Source organism: Trichosurus vulpecula, chromosome 5, assembly GCF_011100635.1.
Source record: "Trichosurus vulpecula isolate mTriVul1 chromosome 5, mTriVul1.pri, whole genome shotgun sequence".
NCBI classification, from domain to species: domain Eukaryota; kingdom Metazoa; phylum Chordata; class Mammalia; order Diprotodontia; family Phalangeridae; genus Trichosurus; species Trichosurus vulpecula.
In genome coordinates this window covers 182,883,764-182,895,214 of record NC_050577.1, presented here as the reverse complement: position 1 = coordinate 182,895,214, position 11,451 = coordinate 182,883,764, and the positions used below count along the sequence as shown (strand labels likewise).

The 11,451-nt window shown below is 37.2% G+C and overlaps 1 protein-coding gene across 3 annotated transcripts; it reads right to left on the bottom strand.

Annotated features, from left to right (window-relative positions):
- Nucleotides 1-392: 392 nt before the first annotated feature.
- On the bottom strand, nt 393-10,971 carry KCNJ8 (potassium inwardly rectifying channel subfamily J member 8). Of its 3 annotated transcripts, none has more exons than XM_036761397.1 (4): nt 10,928-10,971; nt 10,458-10,588; nt 9,136-9,581; nt 393-1,601 (listed from the first exon to the last, which is right to left on the bottom strand). In XM_036761397.1, the coding sequence occupies exons 3-4, from the start codon at nt 9,507-9,509 to the stop codon at nt 701-703; spliced, it is 1,275 nt and encodes a 424-aa protein (XP_036617292.1). In that variant the 5' UTR covers nt 9,510-9,581; nt 10,458-10,588; nt 10,928-10,971; the 3' UTR covers nt 393-700. The 3 variants fall into 3 exon arrangements, with proteins under 3 accessions (XP_036617292.1, XP_036617290.1, XP_036617293.1); XM_036761395.1 differs by having other exon boundaries at nt 10,865-10,959; XM_036761398.1 differs by lacking the exons at nt 10,458-10,588; nt 10,928-10,971 and adding an exon at nt 8,712-8,871 and having other exon boundaries at nt 9,136-9,214.
- Nucleotides 10,972-11,451: the final 480 nt, after the last annotated feature.

The following is an 11,451-nucleotide window of genomic DNA, read 5'->3' as shown; positions in this document are numbered from 1 at the left end:
TGAATCCCACCTCAGACACTTAGTAGCTGTGTAATCTCAGGTAAATCAATTAGGTTCTTTGGGCCTCAGTTTCCTCAGTTGCAAAATGAGGAGGTTTGTCTAAATGACCTCTAAGGGCCCTTCCAGCTCTGATTGTGTAATTCTATGCTCCTTCTGACTTTTCAAAACTTATCCCTGGTGAAAGAAGGAGGTGCCTTCCTGCCTGGGGGAAAGTGGTTTCATTATAGGGGTCCAGGGTTTGTTTTCCATTTTTAAAAAAAAGGTCATGATTCAGTGAGTAAGAAGATTTTCTGGCCTAGAATTCCAAAACAAGTTATTAGGAGCCAATATATTTTCTACACTTCCTCTTGATGCAATGTTTTGCTTGCATTAATTACTACAGTAAAAAAAAACATATTTAAGGGCAATTTTAATTCATTTTGAGAAAATATCTTCCACTTTTAGGAATATTTCATTTCTTTAACAACTCAAAAATTTTGGCTACAAAAACCAGATTTATGACAAGTGTGAATGGTGATGTCTTTGCTCTGGGTGCTATTGTTTATTGATAATATCAAGTGTTGCTGTATTGATAAGAGTACAAGTTAGTGCATTGACAAAGCTGTAGAACAAGTAATTGCCTTTGCAGTCCTGGATTATAGTCCATAGTGAGTACCTGATGTAGGCTTCACTGACTTGTCAAGATTGTGTTGACCCAAGGTCACGTTTCAGTTGCATTCTGATTTCCCTCTGGGGTGATAAACTGTACCTTTGGCACGATCAGAGAAGAGTTGTTCCTCCTTATGGAATTGTTCCTTCTCATGGAATTGTTCCTTCTCATGGAATTGCGCTTTCTCAGAGAGTTCTGATGGGACAGCTCACTCTTTTGAAGTGTTTGAATAAGTATAGAAGGCTTCTCATCTAGCTCCCTGGCACTACACCGAGGAGCAGCCACTTTGACTGTATTGCCAAACTTGGAGTAGTCCACAGAGTATACACCTTCCTCTTCTGTCACGATAGATACAAAGCGGTGACCCCACTGGATCTCCTCAGCAATGTAAGAGGTTCGAGCTTGTGTGGTGATGCCTGTAGTTTCAACTACCCCTTCTAAGATAACTATGACTTCTAAGTCTTGGGTGGCTAAGTCAGTGGCTGAGATCTCATACAAGGGGCTGCGCTTATCAATTACGTGGCAGATGATCAAAGGGGCCACCAGGAAAATATTGTTGCTCTCTATGGGATTGTCAACAGGGATATCAAGTTGGTGAATAGGCACCACTTCCCCTTCAGGGGTGGTTGTCTTCTTGACAACCTGGATTCGTACGGAAGCACTAATGATCATGCTTTTCCTTAAATCACCTACACGGAACATGAAACACAGTCGGCCATTTCGTACGGCAATTACTGCATGCCGGCTGAAAATCAAGGTCTCTGCCCGTCTGTGAGCCTGAGCTGTCTTCATGAAGATACAACCCAGCATGATTGCATTGATAATTAACCCCACAATGTTCTGAAGAATCAAAACTGTGATAGCCAAAGGGCACTCCTCTGTCATCATTCTCCCACCAAATCCAATTGTCACTTGAACCTCAATGGAGAAGAGGAAAGCAGAGGTGAAAGACCTGTAAGAAATTAGATACCAGACTAACGTCATTAAGGCAAATTTTGAATAGTGAAATAAATGCTCAAGGACCTTTAAAAATATGAATGAAATTAACTTGCCAAAGGCTCATTGTATTTGAAGGAAAGAATGAAACAAGTGTCTCACTTTCTAGAGGCACATTATTTTCTAGACCTCTAGTTTACTGCAATTATTTCTAGTCCATTCAGAGGACTCTTCTTTTTATGACATCATGAATACACTACCTCCTTAATATTAACATCAAGCCCAACAAAAAACATACCTAGTTTATGAGAAGCAAAAGCAGCCCAAGATAGCTATGTCCTCAAATTGAGAAGTCATTTGAAAAAATCCTAGCACACAGGACAAAGATGATACCAAAATACTTTTAAAAAACTGAACTTTAATGCGTACAGTATTTAAGTATATAAATTGAGTGGTTTTAAGGTATTGATTTTCTAAACCACTTGATAAATTAGGAACTTTAATAGTCATCAACAAACATTTATATCATATACTGGGAACTTTAGGAGACCCAGGGAATGCAAATATACATGACACACTATCTATGCAAATTTATGTAACAAAAAATATATAATGTTTTATAACTACTTATCACTTTGGAAAGTGATCTAGTGAGCCAGACAAGATTATAGATAAGGAAGCTAGGTAGAGAAAGATTAAATGACCTCCCCAAAGTCCCAAAAGTCATCATTTCTAGGGCAGTGATCTTTCTACTCAGCCACACCAGATGTGTTTTTGTCTTTGTTCATCACCACATCCATATTCAAGAAGCAGGTCCCATTCTCAATTATATAATGTTTAAAGTTTTTGATGTTGAGGTGGTATAATAATAATAATGGTCATTACTATTATTATCATTATTATTATTATTATTATTATTATTATTATTCACATTTCTAGAGCACCTCAAGATTCCCAAAATGCTTTTCTCACAAATGTGAACAGGAACTAGTTTGAGAATTGTTATCCCTATTTTTAGATGAGGAACTGAAATTTGGAGAACCCAGATGACTTACCCACAATCACACAACCAGCAAGGATTACACAGGTATCGAACATCTGGGGAGGAATTCAAGCCCAAGTCTACTACCGCTTCTTCTTGGCACCATGCTATGGCGCTTCAATGAAAAAGAAGCCTCAACGAGGTAGCCATTCAAAACAGTGCCTCCAAAAGAACCCAGATGGTAATTTGCATGCTCTGAAGCTAGCCCAATTATCATGTAGAGGAGCATGGCCGAATTGCTTCTCTTTTGTATTGCTCGTAGGTATCATGAATAGATGCACCAACTATTTCATGTACTATCTATACAAAACATCAAGATGCGGAATGCAGGCTCTGGGAGAGTAGAGACTGTCTCATTCCTGTGTTTGTAGCCCAAGCACATAGCACAGTGTGTGGCACATGGAAGGCATTTGTTGAACTGATGTATCCCATTGTCCAAACAATGACAGGAGTGTATTCTTCAAAAAGTGGTAGTAAAGAATTCATTTTTTGTTTCAAATACTTAAGTAACTAAAGCAGCACATAGCAAACTTAATAAGACCAGTTTTTTTTTGGAGGGGGAAAAGCAGGGCAATTGGGGTTAAGTGACTTGCCCAAAGTCACACAGCTAGGAAGTGTGTCAAGTGTCTGAGGCTGGATTTGAACTCAGGTCCTCCTGACTCCAGGACCAGTGCTTTACTCACTATGCCACCTAGCTGCCCCCATAAGACCAGTTTTTCATTATATTCATGGGGGGAATGTTTGTATAATAATAATAGCAAGCATTTATATAGCACCTACTGTGTGGACCATGCTAAGCACTTTCCTAACAACAACAACAGTGATAATAATAGTTAGCATTTATATAGCACCTACTGTGTGAACTATGCTAAGCACTTTACACAAACATCATCTCATTTGATCCTAACAACAACAATAGCTAGCATTTATATAGCACCTACTGTATGAACTATGCTAAGCACTTTACACAAACATCATCTCATTTGATCCTAACAACAGTAATAATAATAGCTAGCATTTATATAGCACCTACTGTGTGAACTGTGCTAAGCACTTTACAAACATCATCTCATTTGGTCCTAACAACAACAACAGTAATAAATAATAGCTAGCATTTATATAGCACCTCCTGTGTGAACTGTGCCAAGCACTTTACAAACATCATCTCATTTGGTCCTAACAACAACAACAGTAATAAATAATAGCTAGCATTTATATGGCACCTGCTGTATGAACTATGCTAAGCACTTTACACAAACACCATCTCATTTGATCCTAATAACAGTAATAATAATAGCTAGCATTTATATAGCACCTACTGTGTGAACTGTGCCAAGCACTTTGCAAACATCATCTCATTTGGTCCTAACAACAACAACAGTGATAATAATAGCTAGCATTTATATAGCACCTACTGTATGAACTATGCTAAGCACTCTACACAAACATCATCTCATTTGATCCTAACAACAGTAATAATAATAGCTAGCATTTATATAGCACCTACTGTGTGAACTGTGCCAAGCACTTTACAAACATCATCTCATTTGGTCCTAACAACAACAACAGTGATAATAATAGCTAGCATTTATATAGCACCTACTGTATGAACTATGCTAAGCACTCTACACAAACATCATCTCATTTGATCCTAACAACAGTAATAATAATAGCTAGCATTTATATAGCACCTACTGTGTGAACTGTGCCAAGCACTTTACAAACATCATCTCATTTGGTCCTAACAACAACAACAGTGATAATAATAGCTAGCATTTATATAGCACCTACTGTGTGAACTGTGCCAAGCACTTTACAAACATCATCTCATTTGGTCCTAACAACAACAACAGTAATAAATAATAGCTAGCATTTATATAGCACCTACTGTATGAACTATGCTAAGCCCTTTACACAAACATCATCTCATTTGATCCTAACAACAGTAATAATAATAGCTAGCATTTATATAGCACCTACTGTGTGAACTGTGCCAAGCACTTTACAAACATCATCTCATTTGGTCCTAACAACAACAACAGTAATAAATAATAGCTAGCATTTATATGGCACCTACTGTATGAACTATGCTAAGCACTTTACACAAACATCATCTCATTTGATCCTAACAACAGTAATAATAATAGCTAGCATTTATATAGTACTTACTATCTACCAGGCACTTATCCCCACAACAACTCTGGGAGATAGGTGCTATTATTGTCCTCATTTCCCAGATGAAGAAACCGAGGCAAACAGAGGTTAAGTGACTTGCCCAGGGTCACACAGCCAGCTAAGCGTGTAAGGCCATTATTGACTTCTCAACCTGGAATTACGGACCTACGTATATTGTGTGACTGTTGTGTCTTATGGACATCTGTGACACATAATAATTAAATGCTGGTTGGACTTGGCTACTCATGCTTTTTGATACCGAGCTCAGCTGTACAGTTAGTAGAAACCCTGGAACAAATGGCAGAACATTTTCTGAATGGAATTACAATTACTTGTATTTCACAAAAGTAAGAAATGCTTATTTTTAAAGTCTAGAGATAAAATGCTATTTGAAAGTACTGGTGAGTATCCACCAAACAATAAAATTTTAGTTTCCAATTTTTATAAAGGCAGCAGGACTCATGGCTTATGAAAAAGTGAAGTATAAAACAATATGTTCATTGATATTTGTGTTAAAATAACTATGCAGTATTAACTCTTGTACCAAAATAGTTTTAATAAAATCTTTTATATAAGATTTATTATGGTCTAAGTATATTGTTTCCTGCATCCTGAGGTAGGAGAGAATACAATTAAGAAATGGGAAAAATTATGTAAAAATATTTTATAGGATTTGTTAAGGGATTTTGCGAAGGTTAGGAGCAAAATGGTTACTTTGGCACTACAAGTCCAACTCTTCAACATGCACATGGATCATTTTCCTACATACCATTTGGCACTCATTCAGTGCTTTGAAAGCAAAACAGTACAATGAAGACAGAAATTACTTTTATTTATCCAGTGCAAAATACAACAATACAATATGTTTTCTTGGTCAAAAAATCCTTAACTAAAGTATCTTAATGGCCTTTTCTCAATCCTAATCTTGACCTCTCTCCTACATTTGACACAGCTGACCAGCCTCTCCTCCTGGTTCTCCTATCATCTGATCACTCCTTGGTTTCTTTTGTTGGCTCATCATTTACATCACACCCTCTAACTGTGAGTGTTCTCCAAGGCTATATCCTGTTCTGTACATTAGCCCTTCTGGTGACTTCACCAGCTGTGATCAGTTTAATTATCATTTCTGTGCAAATATCTTGTGTGTGTGCGTGTGTGTGTGTGTGTGTGTGTGTGTACACATGTACCCAGTTTATCCCAAGCTTCAGACCAGCAATACCAATTGTCTATCACACATTTCAAATTAGATGTTCTAGAGACATCTCAAACTCAATACATCCAAAAATGAACTTGTAAACTTTCCCAAAAATCTATTCCTCTTCCAAAATTCTCTATTTCAAAGACACCACCATTTTTCCAGTCTCCCGGGTTTATAACTTCAGTGTTATTATCTTTAATTCTTCATTCTCCCTAAACTTCATGTATCCAAATCACTTGCCAAATTTTGTTTTTACCTCTATAATGTAGTTGACTCCTTTCTGCTTACATAGCAACTACCTCAGTTCAGGTCTTCATCATCTAATCTCCTAACTAGTCTCTCTCCCTCAGATTTATTCCCACTCCAATCCATCCTCCATAGTGTTGCCAAAGTGATTTTCCTTTATTGAAGTTCTAGGTCATTCTCCTCAATTAATTTCAGTGGCTTCCTACTGCCTCTAGGATCAAATATAAACTACTCTGTTCAGCTTTTGAAGCTCTTCACAATTTGGTCCCAACTTATCTTTACTGAGTTACTGAACATTATTCCTCCTCCCTCACTCTTCAATCCAAGCCAAACTGGTCTTTTCTCGGTTCCTCCCACACTATATTTTATCTCCAATGACTGCAACTGGCCATCCCCCAAGCCTGAAATGTACTCTCTCTCACCTCCCCTTCATAAAATCCTTCTCTTCCTTAAGACACCACTTAAGTACCAGTTTCTACATAAACTTTTCCCAGTTGGCCTTAGCTGCTAGCGCCCTCCCTTTCAAACAACTTTATGCATAGTAAATTTTATTAAATTACTTTGAATTTATTTGTATTTATTCTCTCAATATTTATTCTGTATATGTTTATATATGTATTTGTCTCTACCATCTTAATGCAAACTCCTTAAGAATAAAAATTGTTTCTTTCTTTGTGTTTTTATCTCCCATGCTTAGTATAGTATCTGGCACAGGATAGACACTTAATAAATGCTTGCTGATTACTGCTTTAGAAAAATTTTTAAATACTTTAAAAGATTTCATTCTTAAAAATCTCTTATAGATAACTGAATTTCATTTTTGTGACAAAAATCCCACATTGCTATGCTATTAATAAAATTAACCATGTTTACTAGAACTAGTCATTTCAGTTTATCCAATTGTGATCAGATATGCTTTTATAAATTGATCAAAAATATTTCTCACAAAATGATAATACGAGTTATTTCTCAAAAAATAAATATGAGGTAATATGAAGTTCAATAGTGAATTAATAATAATATGAGTTATTTCTCAAAAAATAAATATGAGGTAATATGAAGTTCAATAGTGAATTAAGATCAGCTTAATAGTCAAGCATGTTGTATCTCCAGTCACATACAACTTGTGAGATTTTAATCCTTGTTTTACTTTGGTTATTGAGCAACTATTGAATTTTTATCAGTTTAACTTTTTTTTATAAATGTACTCAATAATAAAGTTAATGGAATAATTTTGATAAAGTTCATCTGAGCTGACTGTATAGCTTACTCTCTCTAGAAACAAGGTCTGTGTTACTGTACTCTCTAAGATTAATAAGCTATAGTTTTTTCACTGGCTTGTTAGTTCACAACAAAGAAGTGAGTATTGATTTTATCCTTTACAATTTCTTGGAAATAAAGATTTCTTTGAGCTAACGAAAGGTTTAAGCTATGTGCAGTATGTGAATTTGAAATACTATTTTTAAAATGTCCTGGCATTTTTTCCATCTTTGTTTCTGTCAGTTAACAGTAACTTTGTGAAATTGATGCACCTAGTATAAATAACCTTTACTCAATGTTATACTAAAAAAAATAGAAGATTAAAAACCTGCACAACCAAATATTCCTATCACATCTTCAGTCATGAGATCTAAAATTCTCTTTACCAAAATATCTTGGCAATACTTAAAAAATATGATTTCTAAAAACATTCCAAGATTTAGAAAAATTAAGGACTAATTTTTTTCTTAAACTTTCATAACTTGATCTCTATAATCTTAGACCTCGAAGGGCCTTCAGAAGTCACTGAGTACAGCTGTTCCTGAAGTATGAATCCTTTCTACATCCATTTGGAAATGAGAAGGCACCATTAAATACATCCCTTATAAACAGCTCCCTCAATGACAATTATGGCTGAACATTCTTAAAAATACATGTCTTATGCCATTGATTCATGCTTAAATATCTAATTTCAAAAATAGCTGTTGATAGCAAAATACATAAAGATGAGTCCTGCTAGGGAAGATTTTGCCTTTGGGCAAGTTACTCTATATCTTATGATATTTTAATTAGGGACCCTGCTGAACCTAGTTTTCTGACCTTTTTTTTCAATATATGAACATGTTAAGGAGCAAGTCCCATGATGCAATCAGTTTGTTATTTGTCTCTGCAGACTTGTCTGTATGCATTTAAAATACAGACTACAGTATTTCTGTATTGAAAAGTGAATATTTTGCATTATATTCCTTCACTCAAGTATATAGTGTTAGAATAAAATACCCTGTTGATTTTTTTTAAAAAGCTACATTGGGAAATGCCAAATAAAAACTCTTTTTAGAGCAATCTAAAAAATACATCAGATGATATATTTCAAGAGAAGGCAGGACTTCAAGGGACACATGTAAAATAGTTTTCACTTAAGTTGGCTTTTTAGACATAAACTGTATGAAAAGTAGCAACTTTTGTTTTCCTATGTCCCAAGTTACCTGTTACAATTAAGGTGCTGTTCTGTTTTTGTTTTGGAAGACTGTATCAAACCCTTCACTTTTTTTTTGCAGGCAAACTTATGGTAAAGTGGGGTTCTTAACCAGGGATCCATGGTCTGGCCACCAAGGGGTCCATGGATCGATTTCAGGAGTCCATGAACTTAGATGAGAAAAAAAAATACATCATTATATTCACCTATCTTTGGTTTCTTTTGCAAAATTATTTATTTTATTCCATTCATTTAAAAACATTCTAAAAAGAGACCCATATGCAGTACCAGACTGCCAAAGGGATCTATGAAGCAAACAAAAAAAAAAAGTTAAGAACCTGTCATATAGAGTGATAAAGTGATAGTTGACAAGGCATTTTGGGTCTAATTTTTACATCAAGCTCACTTTCTTCCTCATCGGACTACGTTCTTACCTGACATTAGTCACACAAGCACTGGAATCCACGCCACTTTTCTCCATACCACTTTTCTCCATGTAAGCATGAATGTCACCATGGGCAAAAGCCACGAGCCACCACATGATGGCAAAGAGCAGCCAGCTGCAGAGGAAGGACATGGTGAAAATCACCAGGGTGTGGCGCCATTTCAGGTCCACCAAGGTAGTGAAGATGTCTTGGAGGAAGCGCCCTTGTTCCCGAATATTCTTATGGGCAAGGTTACAGGCCCCGCTCTTGGCGATAAAGCGAGCTCTAGGAAGCCTGTCTCTGATGCGTGGCTTGCGCAGGTTCTCGGCAGCAATCCGGGCCAGCACATACTCTTCTGGAATAATGCTTTTTCTGGCCAACATCTTCCTTTTGTCATAGCCAACCTATATTATAAGCTGTTTCTCCACCTATCTCCTCCTCTCTGATTTGTCTTCCTACACAGGGAGAAAGATGATTTTTAAAAATCTAATTTTCTTATCTCTGTAATACTTTCATTCAAAGAGTCCATGTCCACATGTTGGAGAACTGAGACCATTATTTATATAATTCAGATGAAATTCACTTTCTTGCCTGAATATAGGCTATTATTTACATACCTGCAAAGTAATATAGAAAACTGAACCATTTTTCTGGATTATTTGAGCAAAATTCTGATTTTTCCTAAATACCTGTTTCAGATGGAGATTTTTGGCCTGGCTTCAATTTTCCCCTTCATTCTTGATGTAAACACATACAAACCTCGTTTAAAACAAAACGAACTAGGCGCTCCCCCTTCCCTATAGAGTTTTCTGAATAAATTATATTTGTTAATAGGACTTCTAAAAAGGAATAATCACAAGCAAAACTCCAGGGCTGTAATTAGGCCAGTAAAGAATGATAATGCACATTAAATAATTATAATGAAATCACAATATCCACAGAGCTGGAAGAAAACTTCCTTGAACATTTTAAGAGTCAGGCAATGGCTAAGAGGCATTATTCCTGCATCACGTAAGTTCTATTTTCATTATACTTGGTAAAATAATAGACACAAACCATCCTTCAAATTCAAACTGCAAATTATGAGTTGCAAAGCAATTAGTTAAACTGAGAAAGAACTTTATTCCAGCTACAGAATTAATGCAGAAACCACGAGGTAGTTACAAAGAGACCAAGAAAAATGAACTTCGGTCTAAGCAAAGGAAATTCCCGAATGTAGGGGACACAAAGTACACACCAGAGACTTTTACTTTGTTCTCTATTTTTCTACCTTGGAAAAGGTGAAGAGAAAAGACGATGCCCCCTGCCCCAGGAGAAGAGCTGAAACTTACAGGAATCTGCTGCGGCTGGAACAGCTGGAGTCCTTACCCTCTCTGCCGGTTGACCACCAGTCAAGTCACTGAAGCTTCCATCCATCCCAGTGCACAGAAGCAGGCTGTTATTCGTCACTAAGGTGACAGATCTCGGAAGGAATAGTCAAAACAATAAAAAGGTACAAATGAACCGCAAGTGCGGGGGAGGGAGTGGAGGTAACAGCATCCCCCTCCCCCCAGCTTAATTGTCTTCGCTTTGTGTATGGGGTTGGGGGTAGTGGAAAGCTAATGTTGGGGGAGGGGTGGTGCTCAATAAATCACCCTCTGGGTTAGTGGTTTGACGTGCGCCAGGGTTACGATGCTGTGGAGCAGAGGAGCTACGTGCTAGGAAGGGGGGGCGGCTGAGGCGAGTCCTGGGGAGTTACAAGGCAAGCCAGAGCGGAGCTGCGATCCGAAGGGGAAGGATGGGGAAAGATGAGGGCGGGAACCTCGGAAGAAAGCTCATTTCCCTGTAGCCCCAGCCTCTTGCCGCCTAGCGTGGACTCACAAGTTTTTAAAAGGCTCCCGGCAGACGGGGGGGAGGACATTTCAGAGTTCACTGACGTAAAGGAGAAAGTTAGTTACTTTTCTTCTCTCTCTCTCTCTCTTTTTTTTTTAAACCTAGAAACAGACGTGATACTCCAAGCAGCCAAGGAAAGACCAGAGAATTTATACAAGGATCTTCCAAACTGTATCCTAAGATTTTAAATCTAGAACTAAAAGGAACCTTGAAGGTCGTCTGGTCCAATCCGCTTATTTTACTGATTAGGAAACTGAGAATCAGAGAGGTTAAGTATCTTACCCAAGACCACACAGGTTGTATGTAGATGGCAGAAATGAGATTTAAATCCAGATCCTCTGACGCCAAAGCTAGCACTTTCCCCACAATCCCACAATAAATGCTACACACTAAGTTATACGACCCAGAAGTGAAAGGAACTTCAGAAGTCATTTATAGGCCAATTCCATCCCC

Bases quoted from the DNA above. Each gene is read 5' to 3' on its own strand.
- KCNJ8 (XM_036761397.1), bottom strand. From the start codon at position 9,509: ATGTTGGCCAGAAAAAGCATTATTCCAGAAGAGTATGTGCTGGCCCGG. The intron at 1,602-9,135 runs GTAAGAACGTAG...AATTTCTTACAG, and splicing joins GCTTGTGTGACTAATGTCAG to GTCTTTCACCTCTGCTTTCC.